Source organism: Hemitrygon akajei, chromosome 3 (assembly GCF_048418815.1).
Source record: "Hemitrygon akajei chromosome 3, sHemAka1.3, whole genome shotgun sequence".
Lineage (NCBI taxonomy): Eukaryota > Metazoa > Chordata > Chondrichthyes > Myliobatiformes > Dasyatidae > Hemitrygon > Hemitrygon akajei.
Genome location: NC_133126.1, coordinates 75,191,889 through 75,217,135, shown reverse-complemented (window position 1 = coordinate 75,217,135; position 25,247 = coordinate 75,191,889). Strand labels below are relative to the sequence as shown.

General features: G+C 40.3%; 1 protein-coding gene across 3 annotated transcripts in view; it reads left to right on the top strand.

The window, feature by feature from the left end:
• The window catches only part of fsip1 (fibrous sheath interacting protein 1), a 418,000-nt gene that overhangs the window by 381,255 nt on the left and 11,498 nt on the right, over window positions 1-25,247 (top strand). For all 3 annotated transcript variants that reach the window (XM_073040145.1, XM_073040147.1, XM_073040146.1), the window contains exon 12: window positions 17,339-17,897. In XM_073040145.1, coding sequence (XP_072896246.1) covers window positions 17,339-17,897 — 559 coding nt within the window. The remainder of the gene's footprint in view (window positions 1-17,338; window positions 17,898-25,247) is intronic.

The window sequence follows — 25,247 nt, the reverse complement described above, 5'->3', positions numbered from 1 at the left end:
AGTTAATTCAATTGCTCTGTGCCTTTACAGCAACACTTCCAGGTGATAGGCAACTTTAACATTACAGTTCACTCAGTCACAGCTGGCAAATACTTTGAATTATTCTATATATTCTGTATTAACACATTCAATCTTTTGCCTTCTTCCTATAATATTACCTTCCAGAAATCCAAGCAGGATAAAATATCCCAATAATTTTTTTCCTTAATCACAGAATTGATAGGCACTATCAGAGACCAATAGTATTTTGTTGAAATCTGCACTTTCCCTATATGCCATAAAATCTTTATCGTTGCTTGGCTTTGTTTTCTTTAATATACCTGGTGAAGTTGCACCAGCGTGTTGAGCAAAAGGACATGGGAATAATCCATTACAGCACCGGATCATGTTGTGATTTTCCATCCTGCTTCTCTGGTCTCATCTCCTTCAAGTGTGCCATCTTTCTGCACCCCTCTCTATTTTTATATCTCAATGTGCACTGTCATGATTCTGTTCCACCCTGAGTTTCTGCCAGAAACAATATATACTACTTTCACAAACAAGAGAAAATCTGCCGATGCTGGAAATCCAAGCAATGCACACAGAATGCTGGAGGAACTCAGCAGGTCAGGCAGCATCTATGGAAAGAAGTACAGTTGATATTTTGGGCCAAAACCTTTTGGCAGGACTCTTTATACTGCTTTGTTAATTTTGTTGTTATTTAAAGAGGCTTCGATTGACACTAGGTAAACCCAATGTTCTGCACAGCTTCAGAACTCTTTGCAAGCTGCTCAGACTTCTTGTAATGTCCATTGTGTGCAAAAAGGCTAGCAGGGAGGGCCTTCATCAGCACTTACCTGCTGACATACTTATTCATTAGGTATCACATCGTCGACACTCCTGGGCAAATTTCATTATCAACCTCTCCAATTGAGGTGAGACAAGGTCTACTACAACACTTGCAGCTGCAATATCAATGTCACTTATCTCTGCATTTTGAAGTATACAATTCATATGCATTTAAACTGGGATAGTTAATTCAAATCATTTATAACTACAAAATATATAATACAATAACTGAAAACCCCAGTGTTTGGCACTACATGGTCTGTGTGTTTTCATTTTACTTTTAATGTCTTACAATTCCTCTGCAGTACCACTCCTTTGCTCCATTCTAGCTGATGCTTTTCCATCAGTCATGTCTCAGAGAAACTGTTGTCCTGGTTTCAAACTGCTGAACAGGGCCCACTGGTGGGGCAGTCTGAGGCAGTCAGCTATGAGTCATGCGTAAGCATGAATCTTGAAGGGTCATGATAAGAGATAACATGCTTCTCTGATGAGAGCAACATCACTGTTTTGAACCTGAGAACCTCTCAGGGGACTCAGCACAGAGCGGTGCAGCGATCTGCTGGCTGTCGCACCCTGCCTCTGTTGTTTCAACTTCCATACCACGAGATCAGTTGTCTGACAGGCCTGAAATCGCAGCTGACTGGTCTTGCTGTTCTCTTTCCCTTTTCTGTCCATTTTCTGTGCAACCTAGCCAGGCCAGAACAAAATTTCACACATTTCTGTGAAATTAAGTTCTTACAGATTCACCACAGTTTACTATTCTGCTTGATGACACCGTACATCATAATTCAGCATTTCATTGTTCACTAACAAGTTTTTCTGACACTTAACAAAAGGTTTGCTGCTACGGTTGTATTTAAAGGGCAGCTGAGCTGTTGTACGTGTATCTCCTAAATAACTCCAGAGTGTCCAGGTGGGGACAAAATTTGAGAGCGGCATTCACCTTAGTATTCTATGTGGTTCATTTAGCATTAATCCCTTCAATTCAGTGAGGTACTATTAGAAAAAACAGGTAATTGGATTTTTTAGAATTTTAATATTGGAAATATCAACTCTCCAACAAGTGATAGTTGAATATTAGAACTGATAGCTGTTTTTTTAGTGTCTGACATGCAAAACTTTGATAATATAGCATCCAATAATTCAGAAATCTTGATGATATAGCATCTATTTCATTCACTGGAACATGATGGGAGGGGGTAGAGTTTGAGCAGGATACGTAGCCAGAGGTAGTGGTCTCTAGTGCATTTGGGGGCAGGATTCAGAGCGTTAGTCAAGTAGATAGTCCAGATACCATGAGTCTGGAAGTTTGAGCCCAAAGTGCTGTGAGTTGAAAGGTCAGTGATCCTGGAGCATGGGTCAGGAGATGCTGAGGAGACCAGTGATCCCCAGGCTGCTGAATCCTAAGTTGGAGGTCACGAGGGCCGTAATCCCCGTGGTCACCAGGACTGAAAGTCCATGTGAGTCCGTAAGTCAGGACCCAAAATCAGACCCATGATTAGCGAGTCCTGGGGTTCTAGGATCAAGGCTTGAAGTCAAGCCTATGATCAGGCCATGGGGTCGATACCCAGATGTCAGTGATGTCTGGAGGGCATAGCCGAAAGATGAAGTCCAGAGCTCTGTGAGTTTGGAGGTAGTTAGCTCGAGTGTAGATGACCTCTTGGAGTTCAGAGGTAAAAGCCCGAAGATCAAGTTTGCAAGTCCACGCCAGGGAATGGAGATTGGAGGCCTGATGTCTGTGAGTCTGAGAGTCCAGGCCAAGAATTGGAGGCTGAGAGGTGGTCTGTATGTGTATAAATTATCGCCTTTATCTCTACATTGCAGAAGTGCTTACATTTCAAAGATATCTTGTTGATTTTCTTTGGACTGTTATGAATTACTGTAAGTGTGCGATCAAAATCAGGGCATGCAATTGTTTGACTCTATTTCAAATTAATTCCTGGTGTCCAGATATATGACAGGAGCCTTTTCATATGATTGGGAAATAACTTTCTGACAAAAAATGCCACATTATTTCTTCACCTTTAAATAATATACATAGAAATACTAGCATTGATAATAGCTTTTTATTGGTTTCATTTTTAAAGGTTGGTTTTAGCCTTTTAATAATTGACTTTCAAAATCACTTAACAGCCAAATTCTCTACTTTGTAATCTGTAACATCTTAGACTATAACTTGGTTTATTAGGGTCAGCAAGTGTGGCACTCCAAACTAAATTAAAGTGTTACTGAGCCATTTTTTGCAAAAGTTGTTCCAGATGATTGCAGTAACAGTTAATAGTTCCATCTGTTGATGTATAGTTTTTAATCAGGCACTTTTGATACCTCTTCTGAAAATGCACCAACAAGTTTATTCTTTAATGCAAACATTTGTTTAGTAATTTTATTTTTATTTATGTAAAACATATTTCTGTTTTCCCCCTTTAAATTTAGAGAAGTATTTTGGGTGTAAAAATGATTATTGCTCAGTTTGCATTTTGTATTTTGAATGATATATTCATTGCTTTGCTATGAAATTATAAGAACCGAAGATACATCAGAGGTCTGAAGTTTATAAGCAAGTTATATTGGCTCAGAAACTTTAAATGACAAACCGTGAAGCTGCTCTGAACAGTATTAGTACCATGTCAGATAGATAATCATTTTGGTTAAAGTAGCAGACAGAAGGATTAAGCAGCATTGTCCTTTTGCATTAATTAATAAAATCACAGATTTAACTGAAAGTCAAAAAATATGATGGACATCCTCAGCTTTTTTAGCAGAAGATTGAAAATATCTGGGGTTTTAATCAACTTGTGGAATGAAGTGTGTTACCTACATCAGTACATATGTTTGTGATATGATGCATAGAGACATAACCTCCAATCCAGTCACTCTATTCATGCTATGAATGTTTACTCCATGTTAGGCTTAAATTTATTAATATATCATAGAAATCAATAATTCTAAATTTGCTTACCTTTTTTTCTGATTCCTTATGCTTTCTACAGGGTTAAATATCAGAATTTATGGAATATTGTGTTCCGGGGGAAAAATAAATCTATCAAATAATGTGATTGAACTGTTTACACATCACAGCTTGGTGGTGTGACTAGCTAGAACCATCCCAACTCTATTCCCTCTGCAGAAGGAGAGTTTTCTCCAAATACTTTTAGTATTTTCAAGTCTTTCAAATCAAATAGGACACTCAAAGCTGCTACACAGGTTGACACTATGGTTAAGAAGGCATATTGTGCATTGGCCATCAATCGTGGGATTGAGCTTAAGAGCTGAGAGGTAATGTTGTAGCTATCTAGGACCCTGGTCAGACCCCACTTGAAGTACTGTGCTCAGTTCTGGTCACCTCATTACAGGAAGGATGTGGAAACCATAGAAACTGTGCAGAGGAGATTTACAAGGATGTTGCCTGGATTGGGGAGCATGCCTTATGAGAATAGATTGAGTGAACTCGGCCTTTTCTTCTTGGAGCGACAGAGTATGAGAGGTGACCTGATAGGGGTGTATAAGATGATGAGAGGCATTGATCATGTGGATAGTCAGAGGCTTTTTCCCAGGGCTGAAATAGCTAGCACAAGAGGGCTCAGTTTTAAGGTGCTTGGAAGCAGGTACAGAGGAGATGTCAGGGGTAAGTTTTTTACACAGAGAGTGGTGAATGTGTGGAATAGGCTGTCGGTGACAGCGGTGGAGGCAGATACAATAGGGTCTTTTAAGACACTCCTAGACATGTACATGGAGCTTAGAAAAATAGAGGGCTATGGGTAACCCTAGGTAATTTCTAAAGTAAGTACATGTTCAGCACAGCTTTGTGGGCCAAAGGGCCTGTATTGTGCTGTAGGTTTTCTATGTTTCTATGTTCTAAATTGATATGTATTCATGTATATTTTGACCCTTACGGGTTGCTGTCAAGCTTCCCTGTGTGTTATGTATTATTGAATGTAATATGAGAAGGCATTCTGGGTAGATGACTTACAAGTGAAATAAGCAGCTGCACATTTGTTCCTCACCTCTCCGTCTCTCGTGTATGTTTTCATGTCCACCTGGCTTTTAGTACCAGAAACAAAATAGCTGGTGATTAGGTGACAGGTCCTCATGCGATATTTATTGTTCTGTTCTGTGCAATGCTGGTAGTGTACCACTGTGTAATGTGCGTGAGGCAAAAGTAAACAGCTGCAGGAAGCACGGTGAGAGAGGAATCTGAGGGAAGAAAATGAAAGTGGGACAGTTAAATAAAACAAGTAAGAGGTAGAGAGAGAAATGGAACATGATTATGTTTGAAAAAACAACAATGTTTGGAAGTATGGGTTGTATGATGAAATGACAGAGAAATGGAGCTCATATACTGAAAGATTTGAATATTTTGCACTGGCAAATCAAATTTCAGAAGATATTCATCTTCTAACTTGTTTGACCGTGATGGGTGTAAACACATTTAATTTATTATGCAGTCTAGTGCAACCTGCTAAGCTTGGCAATAAGCCTGTGAAGACATAGTTAAAATTCGAAAGGACCACTATTCACCTAAATCTTTGATTTTTGCTGAGAGGTTTAGATTTCAGAAAAGGATTCAAGAGGAAGGCGAGTATATTTCACAATCTGTGGCGGTGCTGAAACAATTGTCTGAAGACTGAGTTTGGGCAGTCGCTGAATGTATGTGGTCTGCATTGTGAGGCGCTTCAGAAATGTTTGCTTACAGAAGGCAGACTAACATTATAGAAGCAACTGAGATTAGTACATCCATAGAGATAGCAGCTAAAGAAGCACAAACATTAAGCACATCCTCCCAAGCTCATAAGTTTCTACTGACTTTTGTTGCCAATCAATGTCACAATCAAACTGGGCATCAAAAGAATGCTGGTGTAAGGACTTAGATTGCTGAAACTGTGGCAAAAATGGACGCATTGAACCTACCTGTAAAAGTAAAAAGACACTGTCAACCAAAAACACTGTAATAAAAAAAAATACTTTTGGAAAAACAAAGAAACATGAAAAAGTTGAACAAGTTGAAGTATACTGAGGACAGATTGAGTGACCCTCACTCTGTGGTTGAAGAAGCTTTGTGTGTTTTATCTATTTGAAGACACAAAGACAGCTATTGGGTGACCCCACCGTTGGATGGGGTCACACTGAGGTTGCAGGTGGACATGGGTGTTGAGTTTCACTGGTGTCAGAAGCAGTTTACAAGGAGAAGTTGCAGCATCTCACCCCAGAATGGACAAAGTTGACTTTAAAGGCTTGCACTGGTGAGGTTTTACCCTGTGAGGGGAGTGGTACATGCTACAGTGGAGAGTAACAAAAGAATCTTCCACTGTACATTGTTAAAAGTAGTTATCCAATGCTTCTGGGCCACTTGTGGTTGGAGCAGCTTAAACTCATCTGGCACAAAGTTCACTTCATGAGTGAGGTATTGAGGAAAGATATAGAAGTATTTAACAGAGAACTGAAAGGAATCACTGTTAAGCCCGACACAACACTGAAATGCCTTAAGGCAAGACCTGTTCCATGTGCCCTTACACCAAATGTAGAGGCTGAATTAGGAAGACTGACCCAGAGTAAAGTATTGGAACCAGTGTGTGTAAGTAAATGGGAAACCCTAGTGGTTCCTGTCCAAAGAAGGGATGGGTCTTTAAGGCTCTGTGGGGACTACAAGGTGACCGTTAACTTGTTTCTTATGGCTGAACAATATCCTCTTCCCCTCATTGATGACCTTTTGCGGGATTGGCCAGAGGACAGACATTTAGCAAGATTGATTTGTGTCAAGCATACTTACAGATGCATGTGGAGCCAGAATTACAGGGACTGTTGATCATAGTGACTCGCAAAGGAATGTTCAGGTACCAAAGGTTTCTATTTAGCATCAGCTGGGCTCCCGCACTTTTTCAGCGAGCGATGGACCAGATCCAGAGCGGGTTGACATAATGTTACTTGGATGACTAACTTATTACTCAGAAAAATGAGTGTGAGCAACTACAAAATTTGGATGGTACACTGTAAAGACGCAAGGAATATGGACTAAGTGTCCAGAAGGACATGTGCATTTTTTCAACCTTCTATTGAATACTTAAGCCATGTGATTGGCAACTCAGGGCTTCACGAGACATGGATCAAAGGTGAAGACAATTGTGGAGGCTCCATTACCACAGAATGTAACTCAATTAAGATCTTTCTTATAACTGCTAATATACTATGCAAAGTTTGTTCCTAACCCAACTAGAGTGTTGTAACAAGTTCATCTGCTTTTAAATAAATTAACACTCTGGCAATGGACAGATTGCTGTGAAAAGACTTCTAAAAAGGCCAAAGCAACTTTGTCACAATCTGAAGCACTCATACACTTCAACCGATCATTGCCAATACAGTTGGGCAGTGATGCATTTAGTTATCTCATACATCATGCCGTCGGGTGAACAACATCCAATCATTTTTGCATCAAGGACATTAAGCAAGGCAGACAGCCACTATTCCCAGATTTAGCGCGAAGCACCTGCATTTGTCGTTGGAATTAAGAAATTCTATCAATTCCACTTTGGTCAATGATTTACACTATTGACGGATCATCAACCCTTGATACCAATTTTGCTCCATGTGCGGGCATTCCTTCCCTGGCAGCTAGTCGAATGCAACCCTGGGCTCTGTTGCTATCTGCACATCAGTACACTATAAAATACAGAAGGTCCAATCACCATTTGAATGTTGATGTACTATCCAGACCTTACAACTCTAGTGCCATCCCCAAAAGCGATCTTTTACTTCAAGGAAGTGCTACAGTTCTGATTACTGTGCAAGTCCAGAAGTACACACGTGCTGACCCTGTTCTGTTTAAAGTGGTGGACATGAATAGAGAGGAGAGCCAACCATGGAACTGAAACCTTACCAGCCTCGAAGGAAGGAGCTCACAGTCCAAGCAGATGTTTACTATGGGGCTATCATGTTGTCATTCCTCCACCATTAAGAAAGCAAGTGCTTGGTGAGCTACATGCAGGACACTGTGGCATGAAAGATCACACACAGCTTGGACTGGATGTAACCATTCGGCCAAAACATGCCCGAATTGTCAGTGAGTGAGAACTGTTCCACAACTTGCTCCTTTGTATCCTTGGGAATGGTCTGAAGAACTATGGCAAAGGATTCACATAGATTTTGCACATAGAAGGCCACAAGTTCTTGGTTGTAGTGGACGCAGACAACAAATAGTCCAGGGTTGCCATCATGAAGAGCACTACTTCTGAAAAATGCATTGAGGAGCTATGTTCTACCTTCAGCCATTTTGGGGTTCCTCAATGGCTTGTAAATAACAATGGCCCACAACTCCTGTATGAAGAGTTCAAGGCATTTATGGAAGAAAGTGATATTCGGCACATCAGGTCAGCACCGTATCATCCAGCCACTGAGTCCTGATGGTGGGACTCAGCCCAAATCGTTGACTGTTTACTCTTTTCCATAGATGCTGCCAGGCCTGCTGAGTTCCTCCAGCATTTTGTGTGTGTTGCTCAGATTTCCAGCATCTGCAGGTTTTCTCTTGTTTGTGATTGGGTTTCTACACTGCGAAGTCTCTTCCAGGGATGCCTACCCTGAAGAAGTTTAAATCTTCCCTTCGATGGGAGTTTAGCGAAACCCTCTCTCACTGCTCTCCCTCTGTGATCTCTGCTGCCCTCTGATCCTGACGAAGGGTTTTGGCCTGAAACATCAACTGTTTGCTCTTTTCCACAGATGCTGCATGGCCTGCTGAGTTCCTCCAGCATTTTGTTTGTGTTGCTTGGTCATCCAGCCACTAATAGCCTTGCAGAATGATTTAAACAATGAAACAAGCCCTCAAGACTTTAGTGGGAAGTGAATCTCTCAACCAGCATATTGGCACTTTCTTGCTGACATACTGCCACCACCAAAATGGTTCCAGCAACTGCACTGATGAAAAATACAGCTTAGCACCTGGCTTGACCAGCTGAGACTCCAAAACACAAACAGATGAATGAACAGAAATGAATAGAAAATGCAAGCAGAGAGATATGCCAAAATGCTGTACAGAAGTTTCACAGGAGGAGAGAGAGTACGTGCCCGGAACTACATTTCTAGAACAAAGTGGATACCTGCAATGGTGGTGACACAAACTGGTCCAGTAGGGTACACAGTGGAAACTAGTAATCACAACATCTGGAGAAGGCACGTTGATCTGCTGTTGTCCATTTTTGAGGCAACTGAAAACCAACACAAACTGACCAATCCAGATCCAGTTGTAGAAAGGGGACTGGATTCTGAGACAATGACTTCAGAACTTTTGTTAAGATCAACTGACACACAGCCAGTGCTCTCCCATCACCTGCACTTTCTGAGGTGCCCCCTACTGATAATGCAGAGCCCAAGTCATGATCTATACTGTATATACACCCTGAAAAGATAAAATGTTGGCATCATCCTCAGGTCGTTGGTACCCTCACAGGAATCCACAGCCTCCAGACAGATTGAATCTCTAGTTTAGTGACAAAAACCTCAGCACATGGGCAGAATAATCCCCGGGGTTTTGTCTGGGAATAGAGGCAGTCTACCCTCTTTTCCTAGTTTAGAAAAAAGTGATTGCTGCTGGTTAAATTTGATGACTACTCAATTGAATGTTAATAGTTCAGCAGTTGGACTGGCTGGAGAAGAGGGAGAAATCTTTTGGGGAGGGGAGGGCTATGTTATGTATTCATGTATATTTTGACCCTTATGAGTTGCTGCCAAGCTTCCCTGTGTGTTACATACTGAATGTAATGTGAGAAGGCATTATGGGTGGATGACTTACAAGTAAAATAAACATCTGCACATTTGTTCCTCACCTCTCCATCTCTTGTGTGTGTTATTCATGGCCACCCAGCTTCCCAGTACCACAAACAGAACATATATGATCTTGATAAATATTCATTGGAAACTTTAAAATAAGACCACAGTGATTGCTGACCAATGCTTGAAAACTTTTTTATGAACTACTCTCTCTTTGCTCATTGGACAAAGTGTAGAGATTGCTTATATTTTATTTTGTTAACTTTGAATTTAGTCCAGTAAACTTTTAAAGGAGACACTACATCATTTCCTTTGTCTCGGCTGCTATTTAAGAAAATGGGGGAACCGTGACGAGTAGTGCCTGGAAGAGCAAACATTTGGCATGACTTGAATAGAAAATAAGCAGCTGTAACTCTTAGACAGATACTTCCTAAGAGTCTCAGCTCTAAGCCAGGATGCACAGCAGGAATATACCAGGACTTGATAACTGGAAATTCCAGCTGCATCAAGCTGAGGCTTCAATCCTTCCCTCTAATGTGGTGTGGTATGCAGAATACAGTTAGGAATAAAATCTTGCGAGGAAAGGAGGACAAGGGTCAATTGGTTCAGCAGGAAGCTGAGTGAGGGGAACATCTGATAATAGTGTGCATTAGATTCTTACCAAAATGTCAAAGGCAGAGAGTCTAAAATTGTTTGGACCAGTGATAGTTGTGCGCCTGATATTGGACAGACTTACATCAATTTGCCTTCAGAGTAATTATAGACCCCATTTAATGACAGGTTTCCTTACTCTGCTAATTTCACCTTGATGCAGACATTAAATAATTTTTATGGTCTTGTTCAATCTTGTCCGGTACAGCAAGATTGTTTCATCAACATTTGTCAGACTAGCTTCTCACTGTTCAGGCCTTCATCGTTAGTATGATGCTGTATTTATGTAAACCTTTATTCTAACTTTGACTTGAATTCACGCAGTGAAAAGTGAAACAGAATGATCCTTAGGAAGTGTATCTTATATAGTGATTGAACTCTAATCATTGACTGTCAGCAGCTCACTGAAAAGAATGCAGTGCTAAGTGGTTCCAGAATGAAATACTGATGATGCTCATGCAGTTTGTGTTTATGATGCTTTATATGATGTATCGTTGACATTTTTACTGGCATTAATTATTTACTGTATATGTCAGGAATGTTTTTGAAACGAAAATATCATTATCATTTTATAGCCCTCTCACATTTTTTTGCCGTTTTTGAAAAGTACTTAATCAGCTTCCTAAGCATCTTTATATAGTGGGAATAAATAGCTAGAGTGGGAAGCAGAATGAGGTGCCACACTGATAAGAGGAATTGAGAAGTTCTTCTGAAGCTGGGACAGACAGAATGCCAGGCAGTTGGAAAATGAGGACCCTGAATACCATAAGAACATTTCCATTGTGCTGTGTTATCGACTTTCTATTTATTTTCATTGGAATCCAGAAGAATCCTCACTACTTTTGAAGGAGGCAGACAACACCTTGATATCATTTATGTATTCAGAGTTTTCCATTCAGTAACATTGATATTCCTTCATGAGTTCAAGCAGAAGTATTATTTAAAAATTGTATCATAGGAGGAAAAGTCCTTGTTTTCTCTCCCACTTCTTTAACAGGATTTGCATGAAAGAGCCATTTAAAGTGGAGAATGGAATACTTTCAAATTCTGTCCTTTTGGAATATGCAGTGTTAAGCTCTTGATGATATATTTTCAAGATTATACTTCATAGTTGGACTTTAAGCAAAGTTCATAATATGAGTATGCCACATCTCTTCAGCCTAGTCCACTATTTAATAAGGTAATGAAAAATCAAACTATAACCTCAGCTCAGTACTCCTGCCTAGATGGTAACCTGTTACTCCATACTTAACTAGTTTCTTTCTGCATGTGCCTTAAAAGCATTCAAAGACTCTGTCTCTACTGCCCTTTGAGGATGAGAGTTCACAATCTTCTGAAACAAAAATGTTGCTACAGATAAAAGTTCTAGACTCAAAAAATGGACAATACATTTCCTCTATAGATGCTGTCTGACCTGTTGAGTTCTTCCAGCAGTGTAATTTTTTTCTCTCAGCTGATTCAAAATCTGCAGACTCTTGCATCACATTAGAATCTTATATGTTTCAATCAAGTCCTGTTATTCATTTCCAAACTCCCAAGGATAGACTGCTAAAGTGACCAAACTTTCCAATAAATCTTTTGTGAACGCTTTCTAATGCATTAATATCCTCCCTTAAATAAAGAGACCTATGCCATGCACAGTGTTCCAGATCTGGTGTCACCAACGTTCTGTCTAACTGAAACTCCCTCTTTATATATATATATATATATATATACAGTTCTCAATACCATTCTGCCAGCTTTCCTAACTGTTTATTGCACTTACATATTAGCCTTTCAGAACCCTCTACCACAGAACAATCTTCTGAATTTGGCTTGTTCTTAGTAATGATAGCAGAATTACTGGTACCTATCTCCAGGAGAAGTAAGTTAAATAAGAACACAGCAGACTTCTCTCAGAAAATAGACCTTATGTTTTGTTTGAGTATTTATTAAAAATACTTAAGGTTAAGGGAAGAGAGCTTTACATAATTTGGTACAGAAAGCACAAAAAATTACTAAACTAGTGTGATGGAACTGTGAAGAGGAACGTGGATGTTATTGATACAATCAGTTACTCTACAGTATATCAAAGGGAATAAATCACTAGGTTGGTAACAGATCTACAATTTAAGAAATCTATGGGATTCTCAATTGATCGACTGGACATGGAAGGCTTTTAGAACCATCTGTGTCGCCTATCATACTATTTACATGGTATTAATGTCAGAAGACAATGCAGCACCAGTTGGAGATGGTGTGGGAAACCAAAGTGTGCTTGTGCTGAGCCAATAATATCATTTAAAATCATTCCCTGTAGTTAAACTGATAATAATAGGTTGCTAAGATATTACAAAAGCATATTGTTTAAGCTATTTTAATGTCACTTAAAAATCACAATTGTTCTGATAGTTCTCTACACAAAAGTAAAAAGCACCTTGTGATACTTAATGTCTCTTTAGGCATTGGAATACATGCAATACTTCATGTTATATACATACAATGGCTGTTAATAATACGCAATGTGATGATGCATTAACACAAGTCACTCACCCTCAGTACCAATCACTCTTGTTACTTCTATGTAATGACTGAAAGGATATTGTATTGCAATATGACTATTCAGATTAACATCTTTCTGCTTTCAAAAGCTGCCTTGTCTAACAGGAACAAATTTGAACAATAACAGTACAGATGGGAAGTATTAATGATTCAAGATTCAAGGTTATTTAATATCATTTCCTGTACACAAGTGTAAAAAGAACAAAATAATTGTTACTCTGGATCCAATGCAACACAAAAACCACAAAAGATAAAGAGCACATTAATAATAATTTTTAAAAAGCACAATAAATATAAATATGTAAAATAGCTTATATACATCTATTAATTGTATATCCATTAAGTGACACTGGGTACAGGGGTGTCTGAGCTTAAGGCAACTGACAGGAAATAATAAAGTGGTGATAATTGGGGGTGTAGAGAGGTGCATTAGAGGGTGGAGGTGTTGATCAGCCTTACTGCTTGGGGAAATTACAGTTTTTAACTCTGGTGACCCTGGTGTGGATGCTACATAGCCACCTCCCTGATAGGAGTGGGCAAACCGTCCATGAGCAGGGTGGGTGGTTTTTTCTGGAACCTTTCTGTATATGTGGCCTTGATAGTGGGTAGGCTAGTGCTGGTGATGCAATGGGCAGTTTTGACTACTCGTTGTAGAGCCTTCCTGCCCACCATAGTGTAGTTTTCATACCAAGCAACGATGCAGCTTGTCAGGATGCTCTCTACTACACATCAGTTGAATGATGTGAGCATAGATGTGCCTAGTCCAGCTCTAAACATAGAAACATAGAAAATAGGTTTAGGAGTAGGCCATTCAGCCCCTTGAGCCTGCACCGCCATTCAGTATGATCATGGCTGATCATCCAACTCAGAACCCTGTACCTGCTTTCTCTCCATACCCTCTGATCCCTTTAGCTACAAGGGCCATATCTAACTCCCTCTTAAATATAGCCAATGAACCGGCCTCAACTGTTTTCCTGTGGCAGAGAATTCCACAGATTCACCGCTCCCTGTGTGAAGAAGTTTTTCCTCATCTCTGTCCTAAAAGGCTTCCCCTTTATTCTTAAACTGTGACCCCTCGTTCTGGAAACTGTGACCTCTCGTTCTGGACAGTCTCCTCAGAAAGTAGAGCCATTGGTGAGAGTGCAGGATGCATTCTGAGACAATGAGGGTTTGTGTGAGATGTTCATTCTCAGGACTTTAAAGCTGCTTGCAGTTTCCACTGCTGTGCACTGATATAAAGTGGTGTGAGTGGTGCAAGTTCTCCTGAACTCAATAACCACCTCCATTCTCTTTTTGATATTGAGGAAGAGGTTATTTGCCCTGAGCTCTGCCACCTCCTCTCTGAAGGCTGTCTCATCGTTGTTGGTGATGAGCCGCACCACTGTCATGTCATCGGCGAACTTGACAATGTTTGGCCATGCAGTCATGTGTGAGCAGAGTGTACAGTAAAGGCTCAGCACACATCCCTGAGGGACACCTGCGTTGAGGATGATGGGGAGGGAGGTGTGGTGGTGCATCTGGCTATCTGAGATCTGTTCATTAGGAAGTCCGACACCCAGTTGTACAGTGGTGTATTTAGACCAAGGAGAAGGATTTTGTTCATCAAGATCTGTGAAACAGCAGTGTTGAGATATAAATTTTCATGCATAAAGATGTATAACAGAATGAATTACATATTAAAAAGTATTTATTTAAGCATTCAAATTTACTTTAGAATGGAAAATTATAGGATCACAAAAAGGAAATTATGTTTTAGGGAATGAATAACAATTTAAGTCATCTTACTTATCATACCTTTGTGTATTAAAATCTTACTTGAAAAGAGTTCATTGGCTAATCATGTCTTGTGAGCCATTTTTTAAGAGCTATCCGTGACTCGGTGCTTACCCTGTAGCCATTCAGTGCTGTTTCTTTACAAATCAATATCCAATTTTATTTTTAAATTTATCAATCCCATGGAATTTTTACACAATCATTCCTACAGTTGTGATTGAAAAGCTCCAAAACATGGTTTTTTGTACTTCCCTTTGCAATTGAATCCTCGATTTCTTCACCAGAAGAGCACAATCTGTCTGGATCGGAATTAACATCTCCACCTCACTGACGATCAGTACTGTTGTACCACAGGGATGTGTGCTTAGCCCACTGCTCTACTCTGTCCACACCCATGACTGAGTGGCTAGGCAACAGCTCAAATGCCATCTATAAATTTGCTGGTGACACAACTGTTGGCAGAATTTCGGATGATGATGAAAGGGCATACAAGAGAGAGATACATCAGCTAGCTGAGTAGTGTCACAGCAACAACATTGTACTCAACACAGTAAGACCAAAGAACTGGTCACCAGTCCTTATAGAGGGATCAGAAGTGGAAAAAGTAAGTAATTTCGAGTTCCTGGGTGTCAACATCTTTGAGGATCTATCCTGGCCCCAACATATTAATGCAGCTACAAAGAAGGCACAACGGTGGCTATAGTTCATTAAGAGTTTGAGGAGATTTGGTATGTCACCAAAGACATTTCTACAAATATACTGTGGAGAACATTCTAACCAGCTGCATCACTGTCTGGTGTAGGTTCAATTGCTTAGGATCGAAAGAAGCTGTAGAAACTGTGAACTCAAGTCAGCTCCATCATGGGCAATAGCCTCTGTAGCATCCAGGACATCTTCAAGGAGTGATGCCTCAAAAAGGCAGCATCCATTGTTAAGGACTTCCATCACCTAGGAGCCTGAAGGCACACACTCAACAATACAGGAACAGCTTCTTTGTCACTGGCATCAGATTTTTGAATGTACATTGAACCCATGAACACTACCTTACTACTTTTTTTTGCACTACTTACTTGATTTAATTATATATATGTATAGAATCTAACTATTATAAACCTTGCCTAAGATCCAGAGCTCTGGCACTATCGTCCAAGAGCATCAAAGGGGAGAGGGAGGGAGGGACAGAGAGAGAGAAAACATCACACACAGCGATGGGCAGGTAGACAGCACTGAACACCCCCTTGCCTCAATGATTTAAATCTTCCCCCATTCTTTAATCAGCAAGATCAGCAAGAAACGGAGTTGATCATGGGCTTGCGCCCTGTCTCCAGGCTTTTTGGCCTCAAGGCCGCATACTTCACTTGAAACCTCACCGAACTCACTTGGAGACAGCAAAGCGCCAAATCGCTCATTTGGCCCAAAAATTATTCAGTAACGTTGTCATTGAATGCCACTGGATTAAATTAAAATGAGCATTCATTAACCACATGGGAAGCTCAGCTCTAATTGAAAAGTGGTTCATTCAAGTTTTACAATAAGAAAAGTATGAATTATAAAGATTAACTAAATCTGGAACAGGATTGTGTTCATACCTTATTATTTTACTGTCTTTTAAAACACAATCTAATAGTCACATCAGCTTGATCCAGAGTTTTCCTTCAGATGCCAGATTGTGAATGAGTCATAGAGTCTCACCGGATTGAGTGAGCATGAGGATAGTACAGTACAGATATCTGAGTGAGAAGGAGAGTAATATCATCTGAACTGTCTGAACATCATGGTTACACAGCCTTTGTTGCTTTGCTATTGAGAAAACAGTCTCTGCTCTCTGCACAAACAGTAGAATAGTAAACTTAATGCCCCACACACAAAATGCTGGAGGAACTCAGCAGGGTCTGATGAAAAGTCTCAGCTCGAAGCATCGATTGTTTATTCCTCTCCATGTTTGCTGGATTCCTCCAGCATTTTGTGTGTGTTACTCTGGATTTCCAGCAACTGCAGAATCTCTTGTGTTTCATCTGAGTGTGGTGAGTATTTGCAGGAGACTGATTCTGTTCCCTTTCATTATTCTACTGAAATCTCAGGTTTTTTAGGTCAATTTCTGTGATCTTGCTAAAAAATTAGTCTGTTTTGCTATAGCCTAACTTGTTAGAAAGTATCCATGAAATCATACTTTGGTGCTAAATGTTAAATGTTGATCACTGGTTCTAGCATCTGCTGGTGGAAGTAGAATCTGAATCATCTTCACGTGCTTCTCTTACACGTCAAGAAAATACATTCAGTATATTCCATGTTTGAGGGGTTTTGACACATTAAGTAGTTATTTTTCCTACTTTACAGTCTTAGAGCTATACAGCATGTTATACAGGCCTTTCAGCCCATTTCATCCATGTAACCAAGTAGCCTGACTGATAATCCTGTTTGCCTGCATTTGACCCAAATCCCTCTGAACCCTTCCTATCCATGTATCTATCCAAACGTCTTTTAAATGTCATCATTTTACCAGTCATGACCACTTTCTCTGGTAGTTTATTGCATATACATAGTGTGAAAAGTTGCCCCTCAGGTCCCTTTCAAATCCTTTCCTTCTCCTTTAAACTTGGGCCCTCGTTTTGGATGATTTTTAAAAAAAAGTATGGTGAGTTTAAGGAATTTCTTTTTATATTAATTTTTTTTCTTGTATGTATTTATTAATTGCTGAAAAACTTCCAATGGACTATCTAGAGATAAGGTTTCAACATGATTAAATAGATTTATTGGATACTATGTCTTACTCAGATATCTTTGGTTACAGATTGACGGTGTGCCAGACTTGCCAAAAGAGACATTGACTTCCTTATTGGACGATTGCATACGATGTCAAAGTTCAGGAAGAATATTTGAAAATAACATTTTGGATGCTGATTCTGACCTTTCTAGTTCCTTATGTTCTCAACGTTCTCAGGCAATAACTGAATTTAATACACCACGGCTGGCAGACTCTGTCCTTTCTCAGCTTTTGGAGGAGGCACATAGATCCGGCCTTTCCCTGTCCTCTGGCAGAGCTGAAGGAGGCAGCAAGCAATTGGCTGAGAGTGAGGACCCAAATTACTATTGGAACCGAGCTCTGGCTAACGTTAACAGACTGTCAGGAATATTGCTGGCAGTTTCAAAAACAGATGATAATAGCTCAGACGGAGAGGTGGGGAAGTTGATGCCGAGTAGCAATGACGTGCCCTACTTGACCAGGGCACTGGCGATTAAACAAGGGAAAAAGCCCTCTTTCCTTGTTGATTCAAACCTTAATGGATACACAGAACAGGAGCAGCCAACAACCGACAACTCTCCTGCAATTCCACAGCTGCTGCACATAGGTAATAATTATGTCCTTTCTCTCAAAGCTGTGTAAGATTTAGATGATAAGCAGATATGATTGAATATTTATAGAAAACATTAAAAGTGTTGTTCTCTTGCCAGCTTCATTTTAATTTGGAATTTCAAAGCAGATTTCTTCTTTTATCTGGATGAGAATACTTCTGATGATTAGATCAGGCAGATGAAACTTTGAGTTTGCAAGGTCTCTTTAATTCACTACAATTCATATAATCAGTTAACTTTATTGTCATGAATGTGTTTCAAAAAGTAAACTTTACTCGTGCTTGCCTCAAATTATACACAAAGAGTTATTTGTCAATGCTGTGAGTTCACTGCTTTTTTCAATCATCCAGTCGTAATGGAGCCCTACACAGATATTCAGTCTTCAATTAATACATGTAGGTAGGAAGATATAGTGAAACTTCAATACATTTGTTTGAAGTTATTTGACAGTGATTCTGTGTTCAATTTACAATGAGTCCCTCGTTACCTTGAGTTTGTACTCTTCTTTGTGTCTATCTTGCACAACCAATTTGGAATCAACCTTTTGTTTATAATTCATCCTTGATCATTATGTAATTTATGATTCACAAAATAACACAGAATTCTTTGTAAGTAATGCTATGTTGTGAATTATGCTTTTAATTGCGTAACTTGATTGCTGGTGGCTAGGAATTTGGCCCAAATTCAAATACTGTGCCTTTGAACTCACTACTTCACTGCTTCTTAACTTCCAGACGATTTACAAATAACATTATATTTAACTCTGTAACAGTTTCAAACAAGGAATGACAATTAATTAAATTACTTACATACCTATGAACTTATAAAAGCAGTTTTAATGCATCCAGCATATCTGAGCAAGTCTCTTCATAGGCTACATTTAAGACTGAAAATGTGACCATCAAGGTAAGTAAATGGTCAGTTATAATCTTAATCTCTTTGCAGTAATGAGGAATTACTCACAAATACAGGATAGGATATAAATGGTTAAAGTAGGCTGTTGTGTTTATTTGAACTATAATGTCCAATGATTCAACATTAATTTGAATTGATTGTGCTGTATTTTGCATTATAGTGTCAGAGCAATTATAATGCATCTCATTTTGCCCTCAGTCGAAATCAGAATTACACCAATCCCCACTTTGGCTTATGGCTCATCTTATTTAAATTCTTTGTAAAATTCCCTCTCCTCTTGCTCTCTGATTCATTATATTAAAAGTAATCTATTATGGAAAGCCCAAGGGATTTTGCTAAACTAGTCTCTAATCATACCAATCTAATCAGGTGACAATCATACCAGTGCCCAAGAAGAGCAGGGTGAGCTGCTTCAATGATTATTACCCACCATGTCCAAACCAATCTTTTTGTCCATCTACTCTAAGCCCATTTGTCCATATTATAGCTTTTTTTTTACTTGTGTCTGCCTAAATGCCTCTTAAACATGATTACAATTGCTTACAATTCTACCTCCTCTTCTGTCAGCATATTTAGATATCAACTAATCTCTGTGTAAAGCAACTTTCCCCTTAGATCTTACCTCTCACCTTCAGCCTATGCCCTCTTATTTTTGATACCCTTACTACAGAAAAGAGATTTTGACTATTTATCCAGCTATGCCTCCCAAAATTGCATATACTGAGGAGTCACCCTTCAGCCTCCTTTGTTCCAGGGAAAGGAAACTCAGCCTATCTAACCTCCTCCTGTAACTAAAGTCTTCTGATCCAGGCAACATCCTTGACAGTCTCCTCTGCACTTCAGCATTTTCCTTGTGAATTTAGAAATTGCTCAATTTCCTTCTCAAGAATCTTTAATGACTTGACCTCCATAGCCTTATGTGTGAGAAGATTGACCCCCCCCACTATCCAAATGAAATCTTTCTGTGCCTCAGCCTTAGATATCTTAATCTATATCCAAAGAACATGACCCACCTTCCCACCTTTATGTCTCTCCCTTCCATCCCATACAGCCAGAGATACATCCTACCTATTTTTCACCTGCTGAATTCTGTCAGAATTGTCATCTCGTTCTTGTCTTCGAAATACAGGCCTAGTCAAACCAATCGCTGCCCAAATGACGGGTCTGCCATTCTAGGTGAACCTTAAGAGTCTTCCTGCATACTAAGTATGCTACTTCTTGTTTAAGGAGACCAGAACTGTTTCTGGGGTTTCTGGGGAGATGTCTCATCAGGGGAAGGCAGCAGCAGCCGAGTTCATTGCACCATGGGTGGCTCTGTGGCACAGGAGGGAAGGAAAAGGAGTGGGAGAGCTATAGTGATAGGGGATTCGATTGTAAGGGGAATAGATAGGCATTTCTGCGGCCGCAAACGAGACTCCAGGATGGCATGTTGCCTCCCTGGTGCAAGGGTCCAGGATGTCTCTGAGCGGCTGCAGGACAATCTGGAATGGGAGGGTGAACAGCCAGTGGTCGTAGTGCACATAGGTACCAACGATATAGGTAAAAAATGGGATGAGGTCCTACAAGGTGAATTTAGGGAGTTAGGAGATAAACTAAAAAGTAGGACCACAAAGGTGATAATCTCTGGATTACTACCAGTGCCACGTGCTAGTCAGAGTAGAAATAGGAGGATATTTCAGATGAATACGTGGCTTGAAAAATGGTGCAAGGGGGAGGGATTCAAATTTATGGGGCATTGGAACCAGTTCTGGGGGAGGTGGGACCGGTATAAACAGGACGGTCTGCACCTAGGCTGGACTGGAACCAATGTCCTAGGGGGAGCGTTTGCTACTGTTGTTCAGGAGGCTTTAAACTAATGTGGCAGGGGGATGGGAACAAGTGCAGAGAGACGGAGGGGTGTAAAATGAGGGTAGAAGCAAAAAGTAATAAGGTGAAAAGTAAAAGTGGCAGACAGGCAAATCCAGGGCAAAAAGCAAAAAGAGCCACTTTTCAACATAATTGTATAAGGGCTAAGAGTGTTGTAAAAACAAGCCTGAAGGCTTTGTGTGTCAATGTGAGGAGCATTCGTAACAAGGTGGATGAATTGAATGTGCAGATAGTTATTAATGAATATGATATAGTTGGGATCACAGAGACATGGCTCCAGGGTGACCAAGGATGGGAGCTCAACATCCACGGATATTCAATATTCAGGAGGGATAGACAGGAAAGAAAAGGAGGTGGGGTAGCATTGCTGGTTAGAGAGGAGATTAAGGCAATAGAAAGGAAGGACATTAGCCTGGAGGATGTGGAATCGATATGGGTAGAGCTGCATAACACTAAGGGGCAGAAAACACTGGTGGGAGTTGTGTACAGGCCACCTAACAGTAGTAGTGAGGTTGGGGATGGCATTAAACAGGAAATTAGAAATGCGTGCAATTAAGGAACAGTAGTTATAATGGGTGACTTCAATCTACATATAGATTGGGTGAACCAAATTGGTAAGGGTGCTGAGGAAGAGGATTTCTTGGAATGTATGCGGGATGGTTTTCTGAACCAACATGTCGAGGAACCAACTAGAGAGCAGGCCATTCTAGATTGGGTATTGAGCAATGAGGAAGGGTTAGTTAGCAATCTTGTCATGCGAGGCCCCTTGGGTAAGAGTGACCATAATATGGTGGAATTCTTCATTAAGATGGAGAGTGACATAGTTAATTCAGAAACAAAGGTTCTGAACTTAAAGAAGGGTAACTTTGAAGGTGTGAGACGTGAATTAGCTAAGATAGAATGGCAAATGATACTTAAAGGGTTGACAATGGATATGCAATGGCAAGCATTTAAAGATTGCATGGATGAACTACAACAATTGTTCATCCCAGTTTGGCAAAAGGATAAACCAGGGAAGGTAGTGCACCTGTGGCTGACAAGGGAAATTAGGGATAGTATCAAGTCCAAAGAAGAAACATATAAATTAGCAAAAAAAAGCAGCACACCTGAGGACTGGGAGAAATTCAGAGACCAGCAGAGGAGGACAAAGGGCTTAATTAGGAAAAGGAAAAAAGATTATGAGAGAAAGCTGGCACGAAACATAAAAACTGACTGTAAAAGCTTTTATAGATACATGAAAAGAAAAAGATTGGTCAAGACAATAGGTCCTTTACAGTCAGAAACAGGGGAATTGATTATAGGGAACAAAGACATGGCAGACCAATTAAATAACTACTTTGGTACTGTCTTCACTAAGGAGGACATAAATAATCTTCGGGAAATAGTAAGGGATCAAGGGTCTAGTGAAATGGAGGAACTGAGGGAAATGCATGTTAGTAGGGAAGTGGTGTTAGGTAAATTGAAGGGATTAAAGGCAGATAAATCCCCAGGGCCAGATGGTCTGCATCCCAGAGTGCTTAAGGAAGTAGCCCAAGAAATAGTGGATGCATTAGTGATAATTTTTCAAAACTCCTTAGATTCTGGATTAGTTCCTGAGGATTGGAGGATGGCTAATGTAACCCCACTTTTTAAAAAAGGAGGGAGAGAGAAACCGGGGAATTATAGACTGGTGAGTCTGACATCGGTGGTGGGGAAAATGCTAGAGTCAGTTATCAAAGATGTGATAACAGCACGTTTGGAAAGAGGTGAAATCATCGGACAAAGTCAGCATGGATTTGTGAAAGGAAAATCTTATAGAATTTTTTGAAGATGTAACTAGTAGAGTGGATAGGGGAGAGCCAGTGGATGTGGTATATTTAGAATTTCAAAAGGCTTTTGACAAGGTCCCACACAGGAGATTAGTGTGCAAACTTAAAGCACACGGTATTGGGGTATGGTATTGATGTGGATAGAGAATTGTTTGGCAGACAGGAAGCAAAGAGTGGGAGTAAACGGGACCTTTTCAGAATGGCAGGCAGTGACTAGTGGGGTACCGCAAGGCTCAGTGCTGGGATCCCAGTTGTTTACAATATATATTAATGATTTAGATGAGGGAATTAAATGCAGCATCTCCAAGTTTGTGCATGACACGAAGCTGTGCGGCAGTGTTAGCTGTGAGGAGGATGCTAAGACGATGCAGGGTGACTTAGATAGGTTAGGTGAGTGGCCAAATTCATGGCAGATGCAATTTAATGTAGATAAATGTGAGGTTATCCACTTTGGTTGCAAGAACAGGAAAACAGATTATTATCTGAACGGTGGCCAATTAGGAAAAGGGGAGATGCAACGAGACCTGGGTGTCATTGTACACCAGTCATTGAAGGTGGGCATGCAGGTACAGCAGGCGGTGAAAAAGGCAAATGGTATGTTGGCATTCATAGCAAGAGGATTCAAGTATAGGAGCAGGGAGGTTCTGCTGCAGTTGTACAAGGCCTTGGTGAGACCGCACCTAGAATATTGTGTGCAGTTTTGGTCCCCTAATCTGAGGAAAGACATTCTTGCCATAGAGGGAGTACAGAGAAGGTTCACCAGATTGATTCCTGGGATGGCAGGACTTTCATATGAAGAAAGACTGGATCAACTAGGCTTATACTCGGTGGAATTTAGAAGATTGAGGGGGGATCTTATTGAAACGTATAAAATTCTAAAGGGATTGGACAGGCTAGATGCAGGAAGATTGTTTCCGATGTTGGGGAAGTCCAGAACGAGGGGTCACAGTTTAAGAATAAAGGGGAAGCCTTTTAGGACCGAGATGAGGAAAAACTTCTTCACACAGAGAGTGGTGAATCTGTGGAATTCTCTGCCACAGGAAACAGTTGAGGCCGGTTCATTGGCTACATTTAAGAGGAAGTTAGATATGGCCCTTGTGGCTAAAGGGATCAGGGGGTATGGAGAGAAAGCAGGTACAGGGTTCTGAGTTGGATGATCAGCCATGATCATACTGAATGGCGGTGCAGGCTCAAAGGGCCGAATGGCCTACTCCTGCACCTATTTTCTATGTTTCTATGTTTCTAACACTTCTGGTTTGGTTTCACCTCAGCGCTCCCTTCTGTCCACAGGTGCAGTCTGTTCATTATGGTGTCAGAGCAGTTATGATGTATCTCAGCATTCGGTAACTTTTATTGAGTTATATTACTTTATATTCTGTAGTGAGAAGGATTTTCACAAGGGTTAAATTAAATGTTAGTTTCAGCTAGTGTCATATAATCTGCAAGAAAGCATTCTAGTTAATTGAAGGGGGTAAAGAGATTGTACCTATCTTCCAATCCTTACACAGAGAAATTGTACCTGAGAATGGAGGGTAGTAAGTATTTTAAAAAGGAATGTGAAATAAACTCAGCAATTGCATGTATTGAGGACGCAAACATGAGGAAATCTGCAGATGCTGGAAATTCAAGCAACACACACAAAATGCTGGTGGAACACAGCAGGCCAGGCAGCATCTATAGGAAGAAGTACAGTACACGTTTTGGGCCGAGACTCTTCATCAGGACTAACTGAAAGAAAAGATAGTAAGAAATTTGAAAGTGGGAGGGGGAGGGGAGATCTGAAATGATAGGCGAAGACAGGAGGGAGAGGGGTGAAGCTAAGAGCTGGAAAGTTGATTGGCAAAAGGGATACAGAGCTGGAGAAGGGAAAGGATCATGGGACGGGAGGCCTAAGGAGGAAGAAAGGGGGAGGGGAGCACCAGAGGGAGATGGAGACCAGGCAAGGAGTGATTGTGAGAGGGGCAGAGAGAGAGAAAAAAAGGGGGGGGATAAATAAATAAATAAATAGGGGATGGGGTAAGAAGGGGAGGAGGGGCATCTTACCCCATTCCTTACTTATTTATTTATTTATTCCCCCCCCCCCTTTGTTTCTCTCTCTGCCCATCACTCTTTGCCTGTCTTCCATTTCACTGATATGATTCATTCATTATAGGGTGTAGATGAGGATGGTTTGCAGTTAATGTTTTGTGTTTGCGTACTCACAAGAAGAAGCAGAGACTGAATTGCAACTAAAATTAAAAGCCGTGCGATTAAATCGTCAGTGGCATTATGGATACACAACTGACAGAAAAATAGAGTAGTGAAGATCACTTTTATAACAGGAGGAATGTAGACAGTGGTGTTGCACAGAGATCAGTGTTAGGACCACTACAAATGTTCACAGTATTAATGGCCTGGATCCAGGGATAGAGGCCATAATTCCATGGTTTGTAGAATACATGAAACTCAGAACTCTGGTAACAATGAGGAGGATAGCAATAACTGTAAGCATTGACAAACGGGTAAAATGGGAATACAATGGATTCCTGGCCAGTACGTTTTGGCCCAGTTAGTTGAAGTTTCATGGAAATAGTTGAAAAGATATAAATAAGACAAACAGAACAACAAATTATGTATTTAAATGAAATACAGAATGAATCAGAACAATACCAATACTATTGCAGTACTATAAAACTGTGTATTAGTTCCTAATTCATCTGCGTTGCATTCTTTTGACCGGAAATGAACAAAGTCAGTGTAGCCACCTAGTGCAGATTA